Source organism: Cryptomeria japonica, chromosome 9 (assembly GCF_030272615.1).
Source record: "Cryptomeria japonica chromosome 9, Sugi_1.0, whole genome shotgun sequence".
Lineage (NCBI taxonomy): Eukaryota > Viridiplantae > Streptophyta > Pinopsida > Cupressales > Cupressaceae > Cryptomeria > Cryptomeria japonica.
Genome location: NC_081413.1, coordinates 736,987,132 through 737,012,959, shown reverse-complemented (window position 1 = coordinate 737,012,959; position 25,828 = coordinate 736,987,132). Strand labels below are relative to the sequence as shown.

General features: G+C 36.8%; 1 protein-coding gene across 2 annotated transcripts in view; it reads right to left on the bottom strand.

Annotated features, from left to right (window-relative positions):
• LOC131038656 (regulator of nonsense transcripts 1 homolog) overlaps window positions 1-25,828 on the bottom strand; it is a 38,387-nt gene that overhangs the window by 1,646 nt on the left and 10,913 nt on the right. For both annotated transcript variants that reach the window (XM_057971152.2, XM_057971153.2), the window contains 18 exons: window positions 14,902-15,024; window positions 14,726-14,797; window positions 14,253-14,324; window positions 14,081-14,147; window positions 5,040-5,182; window positions 4,855-4,926; window positions 4,539-4,667; window positions 3,843-3,998; window positions 3,613-3,726; window positions 3,401-3,499; window positions 3,242-3,319; window positions 2,971-3,105; window positions 2,769-2,843; window positions 2,239-2,341; window positions 1,655-2,028; window positions 1,480-1,542; window positions 1,267-1,338; window positions 1,032-1,163 (listed from right to left, as the gene is read on the bottom strand). In XM_057971152.2, the coding sequence (XP_057827135.1) occupies window positions 1,032-1,163; window positions 1,267-1,338; window positions 1,480-1,542; window positions 1,655-2,028; window positions 2,239-2,341; window positions 2,769-2,843; window positions 2,971-3,105; window positions 3,242-3,319; window positions 3,401-3,499; window positions 3,613-3,726; window positions 3,843-3,998; window positions 4,539-4,667; window positions 4,855-4,926; window positions 5,040-5,182; window positions 14,081-14,147; window positions 14,253-14,324; window positions 14,726-14,797; window positions 14,902-15,024 (2,079 nt within the window). The remainder of the gene's footprint in view (window positions 1-1,031; window positions 1,164-1,266; window positions 1,339-1,479; window positions 1,543-1,654; window positions 2,029-2,238; window positions 2,342-2,768; window positions 2,844-2,970; window positions 3,106-3,241; window positions 3,320-3,400; window positions 3,500-3,612; window positions 3,727-3,842; window positions 3,999-4,538; window positions 4,668-4,854; window positions 4,927-5,039; window positions 5,183-14,080; window positions 14,148-14,252; window positions 14,325-14,725; window positions 14,798-14,901; window positions 15,025-25,828) is intronic.

Here is a 25,828-nt window from a genome sequence, read left to right as displayed (position 1 = left end):
ATGGTAGAAAAACCATTGATCTTCTTGAATGTGTAAATGCCAGGGCAAACACAAAACAAACAATACCACATCACTTTCCTTAGTTCCCAATCGTTGTGCTATTATCACTTTAATCATCTAGCATTTGCAGAAATGTTCAAAAAACATAACCTACCGGGTTTGCAAATTTCAAAGTTCAAAAACCATAGCTACCAGGTTTGAAAAATTCAAGGTTCAAAAACTATAGTTACCAGGTTTGATAAATTCAAGGTTCAAAAACTATAGTTACCAGGTTCGAAAAACTTCATTTGTTCAGGAGTTCCAAAAGAACTAGAAATCAAGAATCTTTAAAATAAAGTAAAGGCTGAATAGACAAGTGTGCCTGGTACAAAAAATCTGGATCCAATTGGATTTGAACCAAAACCATTTGGATCTGATAATTATGTAAAAAACACAACATTTGACACCTTAACATGCAGTGCCAATTGACATCAAAGACAACATGACATGAATACAACACACTTCACACCACGACATATGCCTTAATTTCATTACCTATTTAACAGTCATTTTGACCTGATGAGAGTGGGGGCAAGAGAACTTGAGCAATCTTCAAATTGTAGGTAGTAAATAGCATAGTTTGTAAGCCTATTGTGCAATCGCCTATAGAATTTCCATGTTCTAAGCCACAAAACATTAGATGCTTCCAAAAATTTAAATAGATGGTGGTTGATTTCAACCAAAGAATAATATTCCTTGGAATCAATGTCCAATAATATGGTTATCAGCTAGAAACCAAACCATTCAGCAGACAGGCAAACCATGGAAAGTATGCACTAGCTTCTAAATTTGGCCTCACCTGACTCCCTCAACACGCACAAAATACTTCCAAACATGTTACAGATGTAATATAAACAAACAACAGTGCCTAAACATTCTCCTTGAGGCATCCTATAATAAAAAAGCTACAAAAGAGAAGTCTGCAGATGCAAAATATCAGAGATAAGATATCCAATGAAAATTTAAATCTACTGATCAAGATAATGACTTGCCTGAGAAATGAAGTCATTTCCAGTATTCGATACTGAGTACCCACTCTGAGAATTCTGATTCATAAAGTCTCCAGGGAAGGCACCTTGCGTGTTTTGAGTGACATACTCAACACCATATCCACCTTGGGATGCCTATATAAAAAATATACAGTAAGATTGCAGTTTGAAAAGAATATTCAGTTACAAGCCTGTAAATTCACAAAATATTACCCAGGTAAAATCTAATAGCCATCACCTGAGTATTGAAGTCCGCTACGTTGTAAGCCACATGAGATCCTTGACTCTTGAAATCATCCCCAAGAAAATCCTGTACAAAAGTTCTTCACATCAATTTTGTAATTTTCAATTTGGCAAATATACAACACAGAAAAATCTTTCTACTTGTTTTGTTACAAATCACTTGTTGACGTCATTAGTTTAAGCCATGATAGATATGCTCAAATGGTACCTGAGACATATCCCCAAGAGAAAAGCCATCTCGTAAGCTTTGACTCAATCCTTGATTTGGCAACTATCGTAACACATTAACAAACTTCAGTAAATTTTAAAAAAATCATTTCCAATAGTTTTCTACAACCATTTCCTGCATATCAAAAGAAAGCCAGCAGGGTTTACATGATTACCTGAGTCAATAATCCAGTTTGAGACAGCGGACCTCCAACTAAAGTCTGGCTTGCTGGATTTTCAAGACCAGCAAAGTTGAAACCAGATCCTATACTTCCAATTGGTTGACGCGATCCTTGATGTGGTAAATGCCCCCCAATGGGACCACCTGCACTTCCACGCCCTGCACCAAATCCTCTGTTACCTGTCTGTGGCCCTTGAGGAACACCTATTGCTCCATGGACACCACCTCGTGAAGGAATTGCGTAAGGTTGACCAAGTGGTGCTCCAGGGTATGGTGGAACAGGAACCCGTGGAAAAGGAAAGCCTGATGGGTGCACCCCAGATTTGTGACTGCCATTGGGTAACTGCCCAAATGGCATGAATGAATTGCCTGCATAGCATAAGCACATACTTTGATATAAAGATTCAATTATTTGCAAATTTATGCAGTTTACAGGAACCAATAAATCTTTATACTAGCCACTCGCTCCCATACAAATAGCATTGCCAGGGCCATCTTCCAATTTATCCAGCAGCAATCACCTTTAGCAAATACTAGAATTGCTTAACTGACAACCTACATCTATCTTTAAAATGTTACCTCTTGCGCGAGGATTCCTTTTATCATTCACTACCCCACCAGTGAAGCTATCAGGAACATTAGTTGGCCCACCCCCAGGGAAAATTCTTCGGTCATTGTAAATCTGGCATTCATGATAAGGAGATCAGAACTAAGATTTTCAAATTTTCAAATAGTATTATTATATTAACATACCACACAATCATATCACAAACATTTGAGTGGAACCCAAATTAAGTAAACCTAACATCACTGTACTGTAAGATGCATTTCTCCAGATACATTTCTCCTCATCAGCATGCCTAATCGCTAAAACACAGACATCTTAACTAGATTGAGAGTGTTTCTATTTATCGTACAAATTATAAGCAATGGAATCAAACCCCGAAAGGAAAGATAACAAACATAGCCACATTGTACCCAACATCTAAGAGGAAAGTTCAAGCAACTAACTTTTAATCACCATTAAAACTAGGAGCATGTGAATCAACAGACACTCTGTTCATATCAACTTTCCAAAATATCAGCAATCAAAAGTAAACATCTTTTACCTTCTTTGGTTTCTGAAACTGTACCATGCTCTGCTTTAGATTGTTCAGTGGCCCTTCTACTAAGCACTCATATTCCTATAAAGAAACATAAATAGAATCACAGAACTCATATGATCTACAGGACAAAACCATTTACTTCAGCGTCATAACCATAAACATGCATAACTGACCATGACTTTGGATTGCAAAGAAATAGCAATACCTTATAATGAGAGAGTAAACCATTCCAAAGGGGTTGCTTACTTAAAACCTTGGGATTTCCCAAAACAACAATACCATAGCGAGCTCGTGTAAGTGCAACATTCAGCCTTCTGGGGTCATTCAAAAATCCAATACCCTAAAGCACCATGCAAAACAATCACTCCATCATGGCTTAAACGTAGTTAACAGTTCATAAGAATATTTCCTAGAAATATGCAATCAATCCATCAACCACAAGAAATAGAATATCTAAAGGGTATAAACCTTCATACCTGATGCTCATTGCTCCTTACGCAAGACAATATTATATAATCTTTTTCACGGCCCTGAAATGAATCTACACTTGCAACCTACAAAGAATGATATAAAAAATCAACACTCGGAAAAGTATAATCTGGTTATAAATGGAGAAGGTAGAAAACAATCATTACCTCAATTTCCTTATAAAGCTGTTGACGCAATGCGCCATGCCTGGCCATGTGATTAACAATGTATGCCCGCTGTCCTTCATATGGTGTGATCACCCCAATCTATCAAAAGTAAAGGCATGAAGATAATGCAGTAAGTACCAAATATATAAAAGAGCTTTGCAAACAAAAACTAAATCATACTGAAAATTCTTTTTGACAAAAGCAAGTAATACCTGGCCAGGAATTACACCACTTCTCAAAAAAGTTGTTACGATCTTCTCCACATTTGCAGATTCGGTTCTATTAAGATAAGATGTGCCACTTGCACTTATCTCTTCTTGCCCCATCTGAAACAAGAAATTTTCAATAAACCAAAATTATGTACTTAAAAGTTAAAACATAAACTTTGAATTCATAATGCACAAACATAAGAAAATAATAAAACATAAATTCTGTTGCCCACCTGCACATAAAAGAACATGGGTCTATTCGGCACAGGCCATGGAAAATCAATTCCAGTTAATTGTCTCTCGATTACAGTTACACCATTCTGAAGTGTGCCTTCATAGAAGTTGTTTGAAGGGAATTCAGACAAAGATGGATGCATACGATATTGAACCTGCAAAGGTTGCAAACTCAATTCATAAATGCTTTTCAAACACATTTCACTTTATTAAATAAAAAGATGCACAGAAATCCTATGAACCTAACAAACACTAAATGTACATCATTTTGTTCAGAATACTCAAACATTGTTAACAAAAAATAAAATCAAAAGAGCTCAAGTTCATGTCCGAATGGCAGTTTGGATTCTACTACGCTGCTGCATCATTACATCTTATGAAGGCAAGGAACCATGAATTTTCTGTAGATGCTAGAACAAAATCAACAAAAAGCATGCCAAGTAAAATGAACTTTGTTTGCAAGTTATAGAATTTAAAAACTTACAAATAATCTTCATGCAATTTAAAATAATGTTACATTCAATATTCTTTGACCATTAAATCAGACTATACAGCTCTTTTGTATTGTACCATACAAGCAACAACAGAAGTGTGAATTCCAAGCTCCTCTACCAGTACTTCACTAGAATAAATAATAGGTGCTGGTTAATATAATCTTCACTTCGAACAAATCAGAACACGAACAATAATCTAACCTCTAATCTGAAAGGCTTAACACCCAAGAGTACAAGTCGCTCAAACAAAGACTGTGCAAGACCAGCACGAGCTGCCTTCTTGCACATTATCACAGGACCAAGTTGACAGTGATCCCCAACTAGTACAACCTAAATTTGGAAAAAAAAAGGAAATATTAGTAGTGTGCCACCTATATCAAACAAGGAAAACAATTATTGATAAATCAAACTATATGCAACTAAAAAAACTGTTAGTATTCAATATTCTAGTTCAAATAAATGCAGGAGAAAAAGAATAGTATAAATAATATGCACATTGTAACTCTGGGCTTATTACCTGCTTTGCTCCAAGAACTAATGGAATTAGGCACTCAGGTTCAGTGGCTTGTGTGGACTCATCAATGAGGACCTGCAGAATTAGCAAATTTTCTGTTAGAGCAACCTTTGTAAGAACACAGAGTCTGCTGTATGAAAACAGAGACAACGTAGTTTAACAAATAGAAATCAATGGTGTTGAACAACCTGACGAAACCTGAAGTTTGATAGTCGAGGGTCACCAGCACCAACACAGGTAGAGCAAATGACATCAGCACTCTGAGCTATCTCTCTCTCTGTTGCTCTCTTCAATGCCTTATACTTCTTTTCATCAGCACTTGATAGTTCCCCTATTACAATAGTTATAAAGCAAGTAATATTATTCAACCTAAGGAAACAGTGTACATGGATACATATTTTAAAAAGCATCCATATCAAGAAGTGATATTAGCTACACTCGTAACTACAAGAATGCACTCTCATTATCCCCGACATTTTGAGGACAAAACATCTAGGAAATATCCCCCTTATTCCCAAATACCTCACAAAAATCTAATTAAAAAGCACAATTCAAAACCAGTCACAAACTATATAAGCTCAAGTCTAATAGTATACCATATAAAAACACTATATATGAATTTTTAACATCGAATATTCAGCTTGGAGCATGGTAATCCATATTATTATCATGCTAAATAGCATGGCCCATATAAGCAAAATTGTTTATGAGCTGCTGCTACAACTAAGAACACTAACTAACTGGACCCTATAGCAGCAGTAGTGCATTTTATTAATTCAAAGAACAAAAGATGTATCCAAATGAAATGTCCCAATTCATTTGTAGGACATACCCCCTACAAGAGATACATGGAATCTCCAAAAATCTCTGAAACATATACTTCACAAATATCACGCAAAAATACAGAGGCATACATCTCTCTAATAATAGGGTACTGAAGCTGACACCCATCCACCATTTAAGTTCAAAAGTCAGGATCATAGTATATTAAAGCCCTTCAATATCAATCTTTACCAGCTTGAATTCCTAGGCACTCTTTGATGTAGATTATATTATACTAAAGTGGACAGAATCATCAAAGTTCCCATTAAATGTTCTTAACTCTAGAATATGAACTTCTTCAATCCTATAACATCAGAATTGCATCATCTAATAGAAAGATACCAATATGTTTTATAAAGAACAATTGGCTGAATGCTACTGTGCTTGGCGTTTTGTTTTGGGATTTAAAATACACATCATAAAACTAAATGAACATCACCTTAATTTCTTAAACACTATTCATCAATTCTATACCATAAAATCTGTTATGTATTTCAAAATAAACATGAACATAATGAGCCTCCTTTAGGACGATAAGTATTCTTCTGCTTATCTATTTTAGTTTTGAATTTGTATTTTTCAATTTTTCTATAATGGTTTAAAAAAAAGGATTTTTTTGTTTTGTGAGACATTATTTTATTTAAAAAGATGCATACTTTAATGTTTCATAAAAAATTGAACAAGGATCTTACGAGCTATGTTACAAGGTTGGTGCTCATGTTCATGTTCAACAAGGATAAAATGTGATTTTTTTTTTCAAATTATTACCTTTATTTTCAAAAAAGAAATAAACGCATGAAATTGTGAAAATGAATGACAAATGTACTGCATAAATATCACAATATCTCAGAAAATATAGGATGCTGTACTGCCGACCAATATTTTCAAGAAAAATTTCAATATATGTATCTCAGAAAATATAGGATACATGGGATTCGCTAAATTTAATCAATGAGTTTGAAATTTGGCGAAATTTTAAATTAACTTTAAAAAAGCATCAGAGTTCATCTTGAATTAATATGGACTTGGGTTATTTTATAAATACATATTTTACAAAAATGATTTCAATGGAGCTTCAGTTTTTTCTTTACAGTGATACTTAGGATGAGTAAAAACACATTGTGAGTTTCTGAATGTTAGTTGTGACTTCCATCTTTGGCTTGCAACTTCACAAAGTAGTTTCATTCACTTGCTGCTCACTGCAATGTGGCAATGGTGACAGCCACTGCTCATTGTAGTTAGTTTGGGATTATTTTGTTGAGTGACAACTTCAGCACTGTGTGATACTTCTGCGGAGAGCAATAGACTAGAGTCCCTTTCTTTCAACATTGTTTCCAATATTTTTTTCTCTCCATTAATGATAGTTGTGAAGATAATTAACCAATCATTCAATAAAACTTAATGATGATGTTACTATCTGGTAATTATAATCTCATCGTAATGTTAATCACCCAATCATACAATAAAAATTGACTCTAATAATAATTAATAATCTAATGAAATAAGTGATAAATATTAAATTATTATTTTTATATTAACATTTTAATTTATTTCAATATATTAATTATTATATACTTAATATTATATTATTTAATTAAAAAATCCTGCAAAATTACATCAGTCGAATTTAATCACAAATATTTTTCACAAATTTATTTGTCAAACCTAGTTAAATTTTAATGATTGCCGAACACAAACCTTGTGACTTAGCGTAGTTCCTTTGACTTCCTTAAATATTTTAGAGCATATTCTGACGTCCTTACTGGGAAGAAGAAATTGTAATGGAGAAAAAATGTGTAATGTAACTACATTGTGTTCCTTTATAAGACATTTTGTAAAGCACTGGATTGGGATATGAAGATGGTGGTATGTTTGGTTTTCATAAGAAAAATGGCACCTTGCTCTTTCTCCTATCCATTGGTTTACAACATTAAACCATAGCGTGAGGATATAGTAAACATTTACAGACCCCTTTGTACTGGCTTTACATCAGATTGGAAGGATCAAGGCCCTTGTATTAGCAGTGACATGTGTTATAACTCTTGCATTAATTCATTATGTATAACCCATCACAGGAACAGCAAGAACTGCGGCCCATAGTTAATCATTCTTCATAGCAGCTAGCCTCATTGCAGTTTGTGGTGTGTAAATGATTTTGAGGGTTCAAATTTTGAAGTTGAACTATGCAGTGTGCAGTCAGTGATCTCATAATTGACAAGGAAAGGCCATATTTCAAGTTCATGGCATTCACTTCATTTACTTTCACGCCCTCACTCTGTACAATTAGTTTTTTCTCTCTTTTTAATTTTTCTGCACTTATTGGGCTCAAGATACTTTTGAAAAATAATTGGATAATTTATTGAACGATATACACGCGTATATATAGAGTTTACAAGACGACATTCTAAATTAAGAACCAGATGTTTAAGTTAAAACTAAAAATCTTAAAATAACAAATAAAGCTTAAAAGCTAACTATGCATCTTTAATAAAGAAGCAATAGTTTCCCTTAATAAACTAATAAAGCTAAAAAGCTAAATGACCATTAATAAAAGAATATAACTAAGTAAAATATAATTAAATATTCTAATACCCTCCCTTAATGGTCATTCTATCTACTACACAAAGTTGACCTCTAAATTTGAGAAACTTTGTCGGGCTCAGAGACTTGGTGAGGATATTTGGAGTCTGATCATCTGTAGGAATGTACTGCACTATCACTGATCCATCTTCAACATGCTTGCGGATGAAATGATAATGAAGCTCCACGTGCTCGGTCCGCTCATGGAAGACTGGATTTTTAGCTAATTTCAGAATCCATTGATTATCACAAAACAAGGGAGTAGGTCTCGGTTGAGACATTTGCATGTTTGCAAGCATCCTACATAGCCAAATTGTGTCGCATGCTGCCTTAACAGTTCCCTGATACTCTACTTCAGTCAATGAAAGAGCTATTGCCTATTGCTTTTGGCTGGTCCATGTGACTGCACCTGTGCCCAAGCTGAAAACATACCCAAAAGTTGACTTTCTATCATCAACACAACCTGCCTAATCTGAGTCTGCAAAACCAACCAGCAAAATTAGGATCTTTGCTTCTGTTGTTCAGCTTTTGGGGCTGGCATGAAGCAAGAAATATAGCTCACAGCATAACTGATGTCAGGTCTAGTGGCGGTGTGATAGATGAGGCTGCCCACTAGTTACCTGAATGAAGATTCATCTACTAAAAGTGAATCTGTTTTGGCTGATAATTTCAGCCCCATCTCCATAGGTGTAGATGCAGGTTTGCAATCTTGCATTCAAAACTTATCCAACAGGTTCTTGGTATACTTTGACTAAGAAATGAATATGTGGCTATCAGTCTGCCAAAAATCTACACCGAGACAATAATGGAGAAGTCCCAAATCTGTCATGTCAAAATTTTTGCACAAATTCTGTTTGACCTACTTGATCAAATGTGCATTGCCAATAATGATGAAACATAGATGACTAGAAATAGAATATCATCACCAATTTGCTTGACATACAAATTGGGATCAGACGGACTCCTTTGAAATCCTTGATCAATCAAGTACTTATCAATTTTTATGTACCATGCACGAGGAGCCTGTTTGAGGCCATAGAGTCCTTTGACTAGTTTACATACCTAGAGTTCTTCATCGACAACCTTGAAACCTGGAGGCCGCGTCATGTAGACTTGTTCCTGCAAATCGCCATTGGGGAAGGCACTCTTGACATCCATTTGATGGACTTTCCATCCAAACTGAGCTGAGAGAGCGAGGACAAGCCGAATGGTACTCATCTTGGTTGTGGGAGCAAATGTCTCCTCATAGTTGATGCGATCCTTCTTTGAAAACCCTTTTGCTACTAAACGAGCCTTGTATTTATCAAGGGGTTTAATGGTGTTTTTTTATCATCTACCAAACATTAGAATAAAGTACCCAAAAATAATTTATCCTCTTGAAAAATCACTGCGTACGCTAAGATTGCTAGAAGATCATATGGCAATTCCAAGGTTTCTTTAGTCAGGTCTTGACATGTGGATAAGCTCAATGGGCCTTGTGATTTGTTGGTAATAAACAAAGGGACTTACGCTTGGACGGATTGTCAACAATTTTGGGATTTAGATGGATTTGTCAATTAAAGCTCTCTCTGTCTTTTGGGATTTTCGAGATTTAAGACTTCAAAAAAGGTAAAAGATACAAGGGTTGATAGATCTACTCTAATCCTAGAAATTCAAGAGACGGTATTGATTTGGTGAACTCAGTAACCACACTTTGCTTCCCCTCACTTAGGACAACTACACAAAGTGGATGCAATCTTCAAGGGATGTGCTTATGATCGGAAATTTAAGCATAAACAAAATGAAAAGCTCAGACTAACTTTGCACAGTAAATGAAAATCATCCATTCACCAAAAGTATGAGCGGAGATACACCATAAATCAATACTTATCAGATCTTTCATTCAATCTAATAACATGAAACAAATTTTAACTATTTGGTGGAAGAAATTGAAAACCTCACCAATCATTCAAATAATAGAGATTACAAAGCCTTTAGAGAAAGTACACAAGTAATATATTATCTGAAAATGACCTTCTTGCGAAAATGCTTCAAAAACCTCACCACACTCTCCAAATGAGAGGAGGCAACCTTATATAGGAATTCAAAAATTTTGAATGGTCAAGATTGAACAGTGATCAACGGCCTAGACTGAAAGATAAAAACCCTAATTAGGGTTTCCCAAAACTAACTACTCCTCAACCAATGAGAAAATTACATTTGGGGACACTTGTCCTTCTTGTGAAATATGAACCAACAATGAAAATAGAAGGTTGTTGCATTGTGAAGTGTGCCCTCTAGAAGCTTCTGTGGATAAGTCAGGTTCATTGAACTTGAACATGTTGACTTGGAACAATCTGATTGGTTGGAAAATGATGAGACACCACCTCAGCGTATTGGATATCCTCCTGAATTCTCCAATTTGTGCGAAGAAATCGTCTAATTATGGAAATTTGTTTCTTCTTGTCACCATCTGATTCTAATTGGGAGCTTGTCTTTAATCCTTCAGGAGATGAAATCCTTCAAGAAGTTGTCCTAATTGCTTCCATAGGTCTGGGATTGTAGATGAAATTCTCCAAGAAGTCTGAAATTCTTTTCTATATTTTCACCAAGTCTGAGAACTTTTCTTTCTTGATGCCTTGAGATTCTTTCAAGTGCCTTGAATTCGGAGTAAAATTCCTCTAGGCCTTCGTCATAATAGCTCTTCCCAAACTTAGCCAAATTTTGGCCATCTTTATGCTCAGACGAACCTTGCTCGTGGATTTGTCTTCAATTCTGAATTTGGCTTGAAATTCCATTTGTGTTTTTTGCGATGATCCCGCCTTAGCTCTCATCCAAAACCTATAAAACCAAAAGAAATTTTAGAATCCTCATTTTGAGCGTGAATTTTGAAGGTTTGATGGCAAAGTGTGCTCTGATTCTCCACTTCCTCAACACTTTTAACTTTCAACAAGCTGCGAACACTTACAAATTTTAGAAACCCTTGAAATCTCAATCTGATTTAAAGGTTTGGGAGATAAATTTGTCTTTGATTAATAAAAAAAATGAATAACTTCGTCCAAAAATCTGTGAAAATCAGACTGAGTTCCTGAAAATCTCTTTCAAAGCTTTGAAAAGTAGATTGAAAACTCAATAAATCTGCCTTGAATACCCCCGTCACCTTCAGAATCTTAGAAAATTTTGAATCTGCACTTGGAATGTCTTTGAAATGCTCTTGAAAACCTTCGAAATCCTCTTGAAATTTGTGCAAAAACTCTTAAAATCTTCTCCTCCTCTTGTGTCTAGTTCGAACTATGCAATTAGAAACCCCAGTCCTTCCAAATTCAAACTAGATTTGTTTCTATTTTTCTTCCATTCATTGAACCTAGACATGTCTTGTTTCTTTGTTGAGTTTAGTCTTTTAAGAAAGTTTCTATTTTCAGTTTGAGTCCATCAATCGAACTCTATCTTTCTTTCTCCTTCCACATTCGAAACTTTCTAAAACTTTCTTCTTTCCCTTACAGGTTGAATTTTGAAACTTTCCAGGTTGGGCAGACTTTATTGATTTCATGACTTCTTATCACCTCCATGGCGGACTTTGCCACATTCATGACCCTTCTCTTTGGGTGGGGTTGAGGAGACTTGTGCACCATTCTTGTTATTGCTTCACACCCCAAGGCGGACTTTGTGATAGTCAAGAACCAAGGTGAGGGCGGACTTCACTGATCTCATGCACCTTACATTGAACCAAGGGCGGACTTCATCCATCTTAGGCACCAAGGAGGGCGGACTTGGTGAAGTTCATGCTCATATCTTAAGCAGATTTCATCATTTCTTTGCACCATTCACAAGTTACTTCTTACATTCTTGGGCGGACTTCCTTAACTTCATGCACCTTATACAAAGACGGACTTGAAGACACATGATTCAAGGCGGACTTGGTGAAGAATGTGCACCACTTATTATTTCTCTAGGGCAGACTTCATTGAAGTCATGCACCTTGATTTGAAGAAGGGCGGACTTTGGGGAATTCTTTTCCTAGCTGCAAATTAAAGTGTTTTCAAGGTAGGACAGACTTCACCAAAACATTTCCTCATTATTTCGAAGCTTGGGCGGACTTCAGCCTTCTCTCTCCTTGAACAAATGGCCAAACATATGACAGTAACCTTTTCTTCTTTAAAGACTGTTGAGGTTGAGGTTGACCTTGTCCTTTCTGCTAGAAGGACAGAGCTTTACCCTTGCTCTTATTCGAAGTTGTGGCTGTGAAGGCTTGTTCAGTGGAGGAACTAGCACTGCTTCGAAACTGCTACTTCCATCGATCTTGTTGTAGAAGCTTGTTGCAGAGATCAGGAAACTTCAAATCAACACTAGTAGGATCTGGGAAGGCTTTCCAGCGTGATCACTACCATATCCTCTTCCACCATGGTTCGGCCTATAGCTTCCAACTGGTCACAGATGTCCTTAATCTTCGTAAAGATGTGCCTGGATAGATGACTTCTCATCCATCATGATAGAAAACAGCATATTCTTCAGAAAGAAAGCTACGCTCTTGTTGAACGTTTCATGAAGATCCTTCAAGAGATCCCAAATCTCTTTAGATATTTTACCTGAAGGCACTTGAGGGAATTGATCATCTGTGACTGAGAGCTTGATAAGCATGACAACCTCTCGATTTTTCGCATCATGTTTGTCTTGATCTTCCCCTGCTGCTTTAGAACAAGATTCCTTGCCCAAAACAATCTGATCAAGGCAACGATACTCAAAAATGGTCAACATGCGGTGTTTCCAGGTGTTATAGTTGCGGCCGTCGAACTTCTAATTGTGTTCCGACATGGGATTGTCCTATAGGCTAAAAAGAAGATGTATAAATTTGACTTTTGATGACATAATTATATTTTCTCAGCTTGAATAGTTAACACCAACTGGGTGTTGGCATCAAGACTGCCTAACATGAAGGTCAAGAGCCAAAATCAAGGATGGCAAATGAAAAATTGAAAATAGAGCCTCAATTAAATGTAACAAAAACACACCAAACAGAAGAAAACAATACAAAAAAAATTAGTTATTAAAAGATGTGCAAGGAACAAGTATAAGAACTGTAAATGAAACCTTGCCACACTCTGTAAGTTTACACTAATTAAAATTTAAAAACATGAGAATGATTGCATTAAAATTTGAACATTAACAATGGCGGGCAGAGTTTTGGAACTTTGGGAGTGAGGACCAATGCCCCTTGTGGGGGTTTGGGGCAGAGCCCCCATTGGGGCAGTGCTCCTTGCAGGGATCTGGGGCAGAGCTTCCAGTAGGGACAAGAGGCAGAGCACAAATAAGGCCTCCAAAACCTTACAAACCTTCATTAAGAATGTCATTTTCACAATTTTTTCACCATTTTTTGTTTAGGGTTAGAGTTTTGAACTGGGGACAGCAAGAGACTCCTACGAGTCCTCAGGATGGTCAGGGGACTCCTGGAAGTCCCAAGGATGTCCTGCCATCCACGATGTCTCAGCAGCAGTGGTGGTGTGGCAGCGACAGTGGGGCAGGGGAGGGGAATGTTTGCCCCAAGTCCCTACGTCCCGGAAACATCCTGTCCCGAAAATTAAGAAAATTGGGAATGGAGGGGACGCATCCCTATGGTTTGATGTCAAATACAGATTTCGTTTTGATGAGATCCCTATTGTAATAAGTCCTTTACACTTATTCAATTTCTTGCCATGTGCTCTCTCTGATTCTTGAGGATAACCACTATGTAATATATTTAAACTGTTTATTTCTTGATCAAATCTTTGTGCATGGCATGATCCAGATAGGATCTACATCAAATGATATTAAAAAGTAGGTTTGCAAATTAAATTATTTTTGAACTGTTTACCTTGTTCATCTTTCAATTGCTGAAGTTTATGCAATTCACTCTTGTCTGAAGTATCTAGGTGCCTAACCTGCATAAGAGGACATGTGAAACAATATGACACAAGAAGCGTGAAATGCTGGGCAATAATCCAGTAAAAACAAACTAAATACCTTGTTCACAAATACAAACAGACCTGGTAATGAAGTGTTAGGTGTTCAACTGGAGAACTCACTGCCTCCCTTGATTTGGCACATAGCCTGACAACCTACAAAACCAAATAAATGAATATATCATAATAAGTTTGAGTACATATCTCATATTTAGGTCTTCTGCACCCTAGTTGCTGGTAACTCTAAGAACAGCAAAACATATTTTCAAAAAACAAAGGCACTTTGACATCAATAAACCCAATATCACAAAACTATAATGCCTGAGCTGAAATACTTTAACCTTTCAAATTTGACAACGGTTAGCCATATAAAATAAACAAATGTGCATGCAAATGGCACATATGAACACCTGAATCCCATAATATGGTTTTAACCTTAAATATAAGATACCAATGTACCCTCTAATACAGACAGGGAACTTTAAATTCATGTAACCAGTTAATAAACACAACTTCTGAATGAACCCTGGTATATGAGGATTTTCTCAATAGCATACCTTTAAACCTGTAGCACTAATTTTTTCAGCAAGTTGATCAACAGCCACATTACTAGGAGCACAAACCAAGACCTGTGCCACATACATCAAAAGTATGTTTGAAGTTTGAACCATTAACTGAAAATAGTAAACAAGCAACCACAAATCAAAACCATCCAAAATGCATGCCTTCTTACCTGGCCTTGACCCTGCTTTGCTAAATGATATACAATAGCAGCAGATGTAACAGTTTTTCCCGTTCCAGGAGGACCTTGAATCAAACTCACAGGTTTTTGTAAAACACTCTTGACAGCACTGACCTGCACACAAGAACTAAAGATAAGCTGCAATTCACAACACTAAAAAGTATTACACCTTGTTAATGGTGATCTTTTGCAGTCACTTGTGTTCATCTCTATGTACTGTACAATGGCGCAATTCTTGGGTTGTTGCTATTAATTATTTTTTAACACTTCACTTGTGCATATTCCAAATTGATTTATGACAAACTTCCATCTCGATTTAATCCTAATATGATTTTCAATGAGTTAAGAGAGATTTTGTCTTGCACAAAGATTAAATTTATTAACAATCCTAATATGATTGTTGACATCTGGCATTCATTGAGATTTTCATAGAAGCTTTCAGGCAAGGATTCAATCATTAAAGAACAACTGAGTACACTATAGAGAAAACTTGGAATAAAATGTATTAATTGAGTAAACTGAAAAGGAAAATTTTGGAATAGACAGCACTTCGGCATCTGATAAATGAGTTATATGTCAGCAACTTCTAATTCGGTAGGGAACGCAAAAAATCTTGCATTATAATATCTTATCATAGTTCCATGGAGTTTCCTGACAGGGGGATGGGGACCCTGATGAAAGGCCTCAAGTTTGAGTACAGCGGGGGAACAGCGGCATGGTATCCCAGTTAAGGACAGCTGAGACAGCCCTTTTTCTTTGCTACTCTTTTTTGTAAAATTTTGTTAATTATTAATATATTTCCGCAGCTATGTCTGTGCATTAGGTAGCAAAAAAGATAAATTATAAATAATGTCAAATATTGTTAAATTTAATAAAATCACCCTAGGACCAACTTGATGGCAATATTATTAATTTCTATATTTCTCCTTAGAAGCCTATCTGTCTTGATGTTGGTTTTGTTTTGAGTTGGTTTACTTTTAGCTGGCCAACTTAGCTGGAAGCAGATATATGAAGGTGTGTCCTTAGTTGATAGGAGCATGGAATAATCTCCATTTCAAACATTAAACAAATGCAAGCAGATACTTGTACGCAAACCTGAGTATCTCCATCTGGTAAGACGAAATCCCTGCCAGTTTACAGTCATCTAAGATGCCACCTTTAGGACCCAGCCAGGAACTTGATCTCTGTAGCTATAATAGCACAAGCATGTGCATTTCTAAAATCTTTGTCAAGCATAGCATGAATGGCTTTGAAAACACAAACATTTGGTGACATAAATAAAGTTTATCATAAACGCGTTAGTTTACACCAAGAATGCACCACAAAGAAGTCCTTATAACATACAACCTTATCTCTCCCTTAATTTAAAATATAAAGGTATATGCTGGAGAATTTTATAAAATAATTACCAGGATAATAGCCAATAGACTAAAAAATGTTATCAGCAAGATTATTTCAACTGAGCAAAGTGGTTTTGCCCCAGGTAGGTCTATTGTGGAAGGCATAATTGTGGCACATGAGTCTATCCATTCAGCCAGGAAGCTAAGGCTTCCAAACATGATTATCAAATTGGACATACTAAAAGCCTATGATTTAGTGGATAGGCAGTTTCTACAATCAATACTGACCAAGTTCGGATTTGGAGCTAAGTGGGTCGAGTTGATTGGTAGCTGTATTAGAACCCCCAACTTTTCAGTATTGGTCAATGGTGTCTCTCAAGGTTTCTTTGAATCTTCTAGAGGGATACGGCAAGGTGACCCCCTCTCCCCCTTCCTATTCATTAGCATGGCAGACGCCTTAGGAAAGAGCATTACACAATCTAGGATGGAAAGGAATGGATGTCACACCCGACATTGAGGCAATAACTCACCAACAATTTGCAGATAATACAATTCTTTTTAGCAGCGCCACAAGAGGTGAAGCTAGGACAATCAAAATGATGATGGATGGATACAAGGAGGCATCAAGGCAGATCATTAATTGGAAGAAGTCAGAAGTCTTTTTTCTCAATGTACAGCCTAGTCTTCAAAGGGATATTGCCAGGATTTTAGATTTGAGAGTGGCAAACTTCCTGGGAAATTTTTGAGAATGCCTCTATTTGCTGGGGTAAATAAAAAATGCTATTGGGACGGTCTCATAAGTGGATGTAAAAGGAAATTGGAAGCATGGAAACGAAAATGGCTGACTTTGGCTGGGAAAATTTTGCTAATTAAGACAGTACTCTCAGCCATCCCGGTTTACTCAATGTCTTGCATGAAGATTCTTGGAGCAGTTTGTTGAAATGTAGCTAGGTCGAAACCCTAGCATAATTAATTTTAATGTGGTCCTTGGCCTTAAAATTAATGGTATTGATATAATTAGGGCTGAGCCCCAATTTGGATAGCTCGTAATTGGGCTGGGCCCAAATAGATATCAATGTAACTTGTGTACGTTAAGGGCAGGCCTTATTTGGGCGCTCAACTTATGTAACTTATAATGGTTATGGGGCAAGACCTATTCATTGTGTAACTTGTAATTCAATAGGTCGGGACCTATTGAATATGTAACTTGTATTTAAACTAGACCTAATCTTCTTGGCGGGAATATTGACAAGGCCTACCTAAGGCAATTTGGAGGGCCAGTGTCACATATATATGTAATATAAACTTCATTGTTCTAACACACAATTCAGCGAATATCCTCTATCTTCATCAAGTAGCGAATTGCCCTCTGTAATCGGCGAATTATCTTCACTGATCAGCGAATCTCATTTAGAAGACAGCGACAATACCTAAGGACAGCAAATCAGTATTAGAAGTCAGCGAACTTGATTAGAAGATCAGCGAACATAACCTAAAGACAGTGAACTTGATTGATGGCACAGCGAACTTGATTAGATGCACAGTAGAGGCAGCGAATATCATCACTGTGACAGTGAACCAAACTTCAGTCTGTCATCCTTTGTGTGACAGCAACATCAGTACTTCAGATAAGTTTATCACTGTTGTATGTGTTAAAATAGTAGCTAGCTCGGATACCTATCTATTGTATTTTAATGTTGTCAATGGCAATTAAAATACACATGTATTATCTATTATGTAAATCTAACTTAGGGCTAGGCCCAAATACATGTAACGTGTAATTATGTCTTGCTTGGGCAAGACTTATATATAATGTAACTTGTGGATAGGACAGACCGATAAATGTAACTTGTAATTTGGTCTGACCCTAATTGGGCAATGTAACTTGTGGTCCTATATTGAATGTAACTTGTAGATAGGGTAGGCCCAATATGTATTTTGAGTGATTATGTAATTGGGCTCAGCCTAAACTCATGTAGCGTGTAGTAAAGGCAATCAAGCAATAACGTCTTAATAGGTCAAGACCTATTTGGACTATATACATAATATTATTATTAAATTAACAAGGCAGGCCGACTTGAGACTTGACACCACAAGTCAAGTATATAAGCAAGTCATTTGCACAGCATAATGAATCAATTAATATACAAGGCGAATCATTCTTAAGGCTGTCAACACATGTAATCTGCTCTCCAACATTTGGCAATCTCTATCTCTCTCTTGTGCAAACTTGCTCCTCATCCATTGTGTGAAGGCTGGCTGTTAGGTGATGCTATCAAGATCTTGCGAAGCTAATGAAGACTTGCCTTGAGCAAATTTGATGCTGATGATAAGGACTCCAATCTCCATTATCATATAAAGAGGAATTCAAATCTGCTATCTTGCTGGTTGAACAGCAATCTGAGATAAGCACACTTGCCTTGTAATTGCCTACATTTGAGATAATACACATTGTACTTTGTGGCTAGGTTTTTCACCTACAAGAGGGAGGTTTTCCCAGGGTATTGGTGTGTCTTGTTTTGTGTTTTTATTGCTGTTACTGTTCTGTTATAACCTGATTATTTAAGATTAACATCTGATTGCTTAAAATTACCATGGTATCAAAGCTTTAGGTTCATTCTAAATAATCAGATTATTAGTTGTCTTTCACTTTCAGTTTGTTGTTAGTTTTGCAAGATGGTTACAGGCCTAAAAGTCAAGGACAAACTTGAAGGTGCCCTAAATTTTACACCATGGAAGGTCTGTTACTGTTTGTGAAAGATAAGGATCTGACTGAGCCTTCGGATCTGGATGAGCTAAAGAAATTCAAAAAGTCTACCGTGAATCAAAAAGTTCAACAACAATGTCTGCTTGACAAATTCAAGGCATCGATGGGACGATAGCAAGAATAAGATTTCAGGTGCTCTCAATCCTCTATTCTCAATTATAGGGTCCACCTGGTTGGAGATTTGCATCTGATTACCTTATTGTTATTAGTGTCTTATCTAGTGCACAAGGTTCTCTTGCTTGTTAACTACTTCATCTAAGGGTGCTTTCATAAGTCGGTTTGTGCACTTGTTTTCAGATCTTAGTATTGCCTAACTTTCTTCCTAAAGTCTGGAACAATCACCCTAGTTCGAGCCTTGTTCTTGTGTTAAGAATTTGTTCTAATCCATTTTGAACAATTGAAGATAGTTATGCCCTACTCTCTATATTAAGTATGTTTAGCTCTCAACCTATTTGATGTGGTGATCCGAATTGACGCATTGATCTAAATGCATCCTTGGCACTTAAGACTTCAGTATGTGTATCCAGATATAAATCTAGGAGTATTATGATGGATATAACAAGAAGCACAAATAGAAAGATGAATAAATTTATAGGAGATTCAAAAACATGGAACATCAGTCATTGGTGTGATAGACATCCTACTTAGTATCTATGCCCAATGTTGACCTTACTATCTTCATATTATGATCTGATCCCTTATGATACTTGTTGCATAGTTTTGATGCACTGTATTCTATCCAAGTCTTGAAATGCTCAATAGTCTTGCTGCTCTGGAATTATATACTCTTATGGTGTGTCTCTTAATTTGCATCAAATCTCTTAACATCGTATGGACTGCATTTTCTGTTCTGGTTTTTTTTGTTTGGATAAGGTTGTCATGTAAGGTTGAGACTGTGTGTGTAACGCTTGGTTCTCTTCAGCTCTTCATAATAGGCTCTCATGTTCTTTGTTATGTTGTAATTATAATCTTGCTCTGCTCCTCGTGTAGAGGATTGCCTTTAGCTCTAATGCATTTTCTATCATGGCTTTCATCATCCTTACATAATATTCATTGCGACACTATCTCTTCAATTTAAGCATACTGCCTATTACATTCTTTGAAGTAAGTATTCTCTTGATGATGAAACCTTAGATGAATGAGTATCTAACTTATTGAATTTGGCTTTCGATCATACGCTTGTGCTCAACTACAATGTGTATCATTTTGAGTGGTCGATACTCATATCTAATTTTAAGCATTGGCTGGAAAGACAATTAGGCTTATATACCTTGCTTATGGATTTTGTAAAATGTTTTCTTAAGTCATACACTTGCCTTAATTTTCTAATATAAGCTAACTCTTTGTTATTCAACAATGGAAAACAATTTTAGAATGTTGTGTAGCTTTACTCTATGGTTGAAGTTGATCATAGACTGGCAATATCCTTTTGAGCAATCTTGGCATATGTTATCAATGGTGGAAGTCTAGATAAGTTACTTTACATGTTAATTCATTCTATTGGGATATTTTCTCTTCAAGAGTTTCTTGGATTATCATGCCTTCAAGCTTAAGAGAGAGCTTGGTTTCTTCACTTGAAGTAATGCCTTGATCACAATGATTGTACGTACTATAGGTCCATTTAGTAAAAGTGAAGTAGGGAAAAAGTTGGCATTTCTCATCTTTAATTTATGGCTGCCTTCCTTGATTGATTCTTAGTTTATGCAATCTTCAAGAGACTTGATTACCACAATTTTATATTAAAAATCAAAAGAGAGTTCCATATGGAAGTTTTTGAAAATATGATGCTAGATGTAGTTAGAAGGAAACATTTGCTCTTGCTGCTAGATATACTAATATTAGAACCACTATAGCTAATGCCGTAGGCTAGAAGTTAGATATAAAGACTGTTTTCTTAATGTTGTCTATATTGATCAACCTGAAGGTTATGAGATTCATAATAGAGAAACTGTGTGCAAACTGAAGAAAGCTCTCTACAGTCTCAAGCAAACTCCTAGGGCTTGGTATGACAGAATTGATAAGTACTTAGTTGGTTTAGGGTTTTATGAGAATGATGTTGATCCTAACATTTACTTTAAAGTATTTAATGGTGAAAAGCTAATTCTGGTTTTATATGTGGATGATTTATTTCTAACTGGTGAAGATAGTCTCATCATTAGGTGTAAGAAGGAATTAGCTACCGAATTTGAAATGAAGAATCTAGGTCTAATGCATTACTTTTTAGGGTTAGAAGTGTGGCAAAGACCTAATGAAATTATTCTAAGTCAAGGAAAAATATACTATTGATATGTTGAAAAGATTTGGTATGATGGAAACCAACTTGAAGAAGTTGAGTATTTTTTTCAGCTAACTCTGATTTTGCAGATCCTTCAGAGTACAGGTAGTTGATTGGATCCTAGATGTATCTAGTCAACACTAATTTGCTATGCAATGAGTGCACTTAGCCAATTCATGAACCAGCCAAAGCATGTTCACTTGGTGGCAGCCAAGCACATCCTAAGATACTTGCGTGGAACAATTGGCTATGGACTGAAGTATCCAATCAACACAGTAATCAATTTGGAAGGCTACTCTGATTCTGATTGGGTCGGAAGTGTTACTGACAGGAAAAGCACTTCAGAAAACAGTCCTCAGTTGCATTGAGTACTGCAGAAGCTGAATACATTGCTTCAAGTGTGGCAACTAAAGCTGAATACATTGCTTCAAGTGTGGCAACTAGAGAAGCAATTTGGCTTCGCAAGCTTCTTGTTGTGTCGTTTGGACAACCTTGGAAATTCACTGTTATTTATTATGATAATCAGAGTTGTATTAAAATGTCTAATAATCTCGTGTTTCATGACAGGTCAAAACACATGGAAACTCATTATCACTATATTCGTGATATGACACAAAGAGGTGCCATCCAGCTGAAATATATCAGCACTGATGAACAAGTTTCTGATGTTCTCACCAAGCCTCTAGCTCGAGTGAAGTTTGAGTACTTCAAAGAGAAGCTTGGAATTGTGGAGAACACAATATTGATTGAGAGGGAGTCTCAACCCTCGAGATGCAATTTAGATTGCATCTTCCACCCTCTGCGGGCAAGGCAAGGTGGAGTGTATCCTTCTTTGGGAGAAGGCTAAGGTGTAAGACCTCTTCCACCCTCTGTGAGCAATGCAAGGTGGATCCATCCTCTGCGGGCAATGCAAGATGGACACCATGAAATGAGTTCATTATATTTATGTGTTTTATTGCAGGTATACTCTACAGAGCTTATGCATTCATCCTTGCCGGCAATGCAAGATGAAGGTCGTGAATGGATCATGACAAGTGGCAGCTATCCTCCCTAGCTATGAGGGAGTGTTGAAATAGTAGCTAGCTCGGATACCTATCTATTGTATTTTAATATTGTCAATGGCAATTAAAATACACATGTATTATCTATTATGTAAATCGAACATAGGGCTAGGCCCAAATACATGTAACTTGTAATTATGTCTTGCTAGGGCAAGACCTATATATAATGTAACTTGTGGATAAGACAGACCCTATAAATGTAACTTGTAATTTGGTCTGACCCTAATTGGGCAATGTAACTTGCAGTCCTATATTAAATGTAACTTGTAGATAGGGTAGGCCTAATATGTATTTTGAGCGATTATGTAATTGGGCTGGGCCCAAACTCATGTTTGAGTACAGCGTGTGGTAAAGGCAATCAAGCAATAACGTCTTAATAGGTCAAGACCTATTTGGACGATATACATAATATTATTATTAAATTAACAAGGCAGGCCAACTTGAGATTTGTTGTTGGGTTTTTCACCTCCAAGAGGGAGGTTTTCCCAGAGTACTGTTGTGTTGTTCTTGTGTTGCTTATGTGTGTTATGCGTATGATTTACTTTGCATTCTGATTTTCTGTTCTATACTGCTAATCTAATTGCTAAAACTAACACAGTTGATGACATACTCTCAAACATTATGAGGAAATTCTTTTGGAACGGGACTAATGATAGTCAAAAGATCCCACTGATCTCATGGTACAAAATATGTAAACACCCAGGTGCTAAGGGGACTGGTATTAAGCAACTAAGCATCATGAATTGTGCCATGGGAGCGAAACTTGGTTGGAACATGGTTAGAGGTAATCAAAAATGGGATCAAATCTTAAGAAGAAAATACCTCAACTTTGATGACCCAACCTGCTTTCTCACCGCTAGGGACCCCCCAAGAGGCTTTGCAATTTGGAATTTCATCTTGGAGAGCAGAGATTTAATTACCAAGCATGTCACTTGGGAGATAAAAAATGGCCAAGTTGCCTCTTTCTAGGAGTACTAATGGGAAGGGTTTTTGATTCTTTGCAACAAGCCACAATTGACTGACATTATGAGGGAAACAATCAGATTGTGGGGAAGGAGCATTTGCAATTATGGATCTTTTCCTTTGTCAACAACATCCCGAAATGGGAATGTTAGTCATCCAATGAGTTGAACGTTCCTTGAGAACAAAAGGAAGAATTAACAAAAATCCTGAAGCGCAGGTGTATTCTTTCTCAAAGTGGACCGATTTTATTAGATGGTGTGCCTCTACTAATAGGGAATATAAAGTCAAGATAGGCTATAAGCTTAAGGAGACCAAAGACCTCCTTTGGGGCAATTATTGCCTTCTCCAAGCAGGGGTTTTCTCTTGGATGCCATTCAGAATAGAATTCTCACCCAGGGCAAGCTAGCAAAACTGAGTATTCCAAGTCCGAGAGATGCCCACTATGCAAGAGCAATAATGAAGACATGAATCACCTTCTTTTAACATGTGCACATGCAGAATATTGCTGCAAATATTTCACTATGAAGCTCAATCTGCAGATCCCTTTCCTGCGTAAGTTGAAAGACTGGTTTAACATGTGGTTGAAGTGGCACAAATAAAGTATTTTCAACTGTCTTTGCCAGATCATCCCCTCCTCGATTGTATGGGAGGTGGGGAAGGAGTGCAATAGAAGGATCTTTAAGGATCAATCGATGTCTAGGTATAATATAGTTAAGAAAATTGAAACATTTATTATAGAACTGGCTAACTCGGCTGCCAGAAGTAAACCTATGAAAGAGAACACTTTCACTAGTTGGGATGAGGAGAGGGTCAAACAATTTAAGGGATTGGTTGTACCCTTGGTAGTGGGCAATAAAAGAGAGACAGCATATCGTAAGGAAGTTCGATGATGCACCCCTGACCAGGCTGGATTAAAATCAATGTGGATGGAGCCTCGAAAGGCAACCCTGGCCCTAGCCGAATTGGGTATGTTGTGCACAATGAGAAGAGGTGTGTTTTAGCAGAAGTTTCTGAACATATTGGTGTCACTACAAATAATATTGCGGAGTTCAGAGCTGCACTGAGGGGATTAGAGCTTGGCAAGGAATTAGGAGCGGACAAAATCCATTTGGAAGGGGATTCTCTCACCACTATTAACACCATTAGGCAAAATCATGTGCCTAACTGAAAGCTAAACTGATGGCTAGACCCAATCAAGAAATTAATTGATAATTTGAAACAGTTTAGGATGAGCCACGTACTCAGAGAAGGAAATGAAGTGGCTGATGAGCTGGCAAAGCATGCTGCAGAGGGCATGGGTGGGCATGGGTTGGACAGACCAATCATCTCTTAATTGCCATATTGGTACAAGTTGGAGTCAGCAAGAAAGTCACAATTGGCGGCTTTTCTTGGTACAAATCAGATGTTGGGGTATTGATTAGCGTTTATGGTTAATTGGACCTCATGTCCTTTGGAGGTGGTATCATTAGATTGACATCACTCCTTGTGTGTGAGAAAACATGTAAATGGCTAGGTGGCAGTATGAAGTTGAATTGATATGGTGGCTGCAGATTATACCTATAATGAGCTTTTCCAAATATGAAACAATCATATTAGGACATTTCCTTAACTACACTGGCAAGGCTATCATTTCGGCAGGTGGTTTCGACTATAAATGGTAGACAAAGTGGCATTTTCATTCATCTGATTTTCTGTGCGCTCTGCTACTCATAGATGGAACACCGAGTTTTTGAGCTCTGCAAGTTTTTACCACTTTAACTTGCAGCAAAAACTCGTCAAGTAGTGAGTTTCTATAAAAAACTCAGCTAGAACAAAAAAAGAGGCCCAAACATGTCCAAAAATTGTCTATTTTTGTTTTTTCAAGTCAGTTTCATTCTCTTTATCAAAATATATACATGAAATATAACATTTAAGTATAAGAAAGGATTTTCCACTAATACTTTAAGTTATATTTCATGTATATATTGGCAGTATGTTTGAGAGTGGTTGCAAATTATAGGTTTTAGAAGATCTTTTAATTTTTCAGACAGTCAAATTTCAGTAATCATTATGCTCCTATCAACATTCTCTCGCTCTCTCTATCTCACTCACTTTATCTGCCTCGCATTTTAGACCTATCTATCTCCCTATCACTCTTCCTGTATCCCCCTCTCTACCACACTTCATCTCACTCTCTACTCTCTCCCCCAAGATCTAGACCTATCTCTCTACCCCTCTTTTTCTCACCCTTAGACCCCGGCGAGGGGTGCTACTCTCAACCTAATTTTAATTTGCAAATGATTGGTGGCAAAGTTGGGGTGGAAATACCCCAAATCTCCTAAATTTTGCCCTCAGAATCTTATGTCAACCTTGTAGTTCATCCAATCGTGAGCGCAATTAGAGCTTGTTTGAAGCCATCGACACGAAGAAGAGGAGCAAGTTAGCTCAAAAACGCCTCAATGACCTTGTCTTTGTGCAATATAATCTTCGATTGCGCGTAAGGTAGAGGAAGTAGCAGGCAGTCCAATTGACT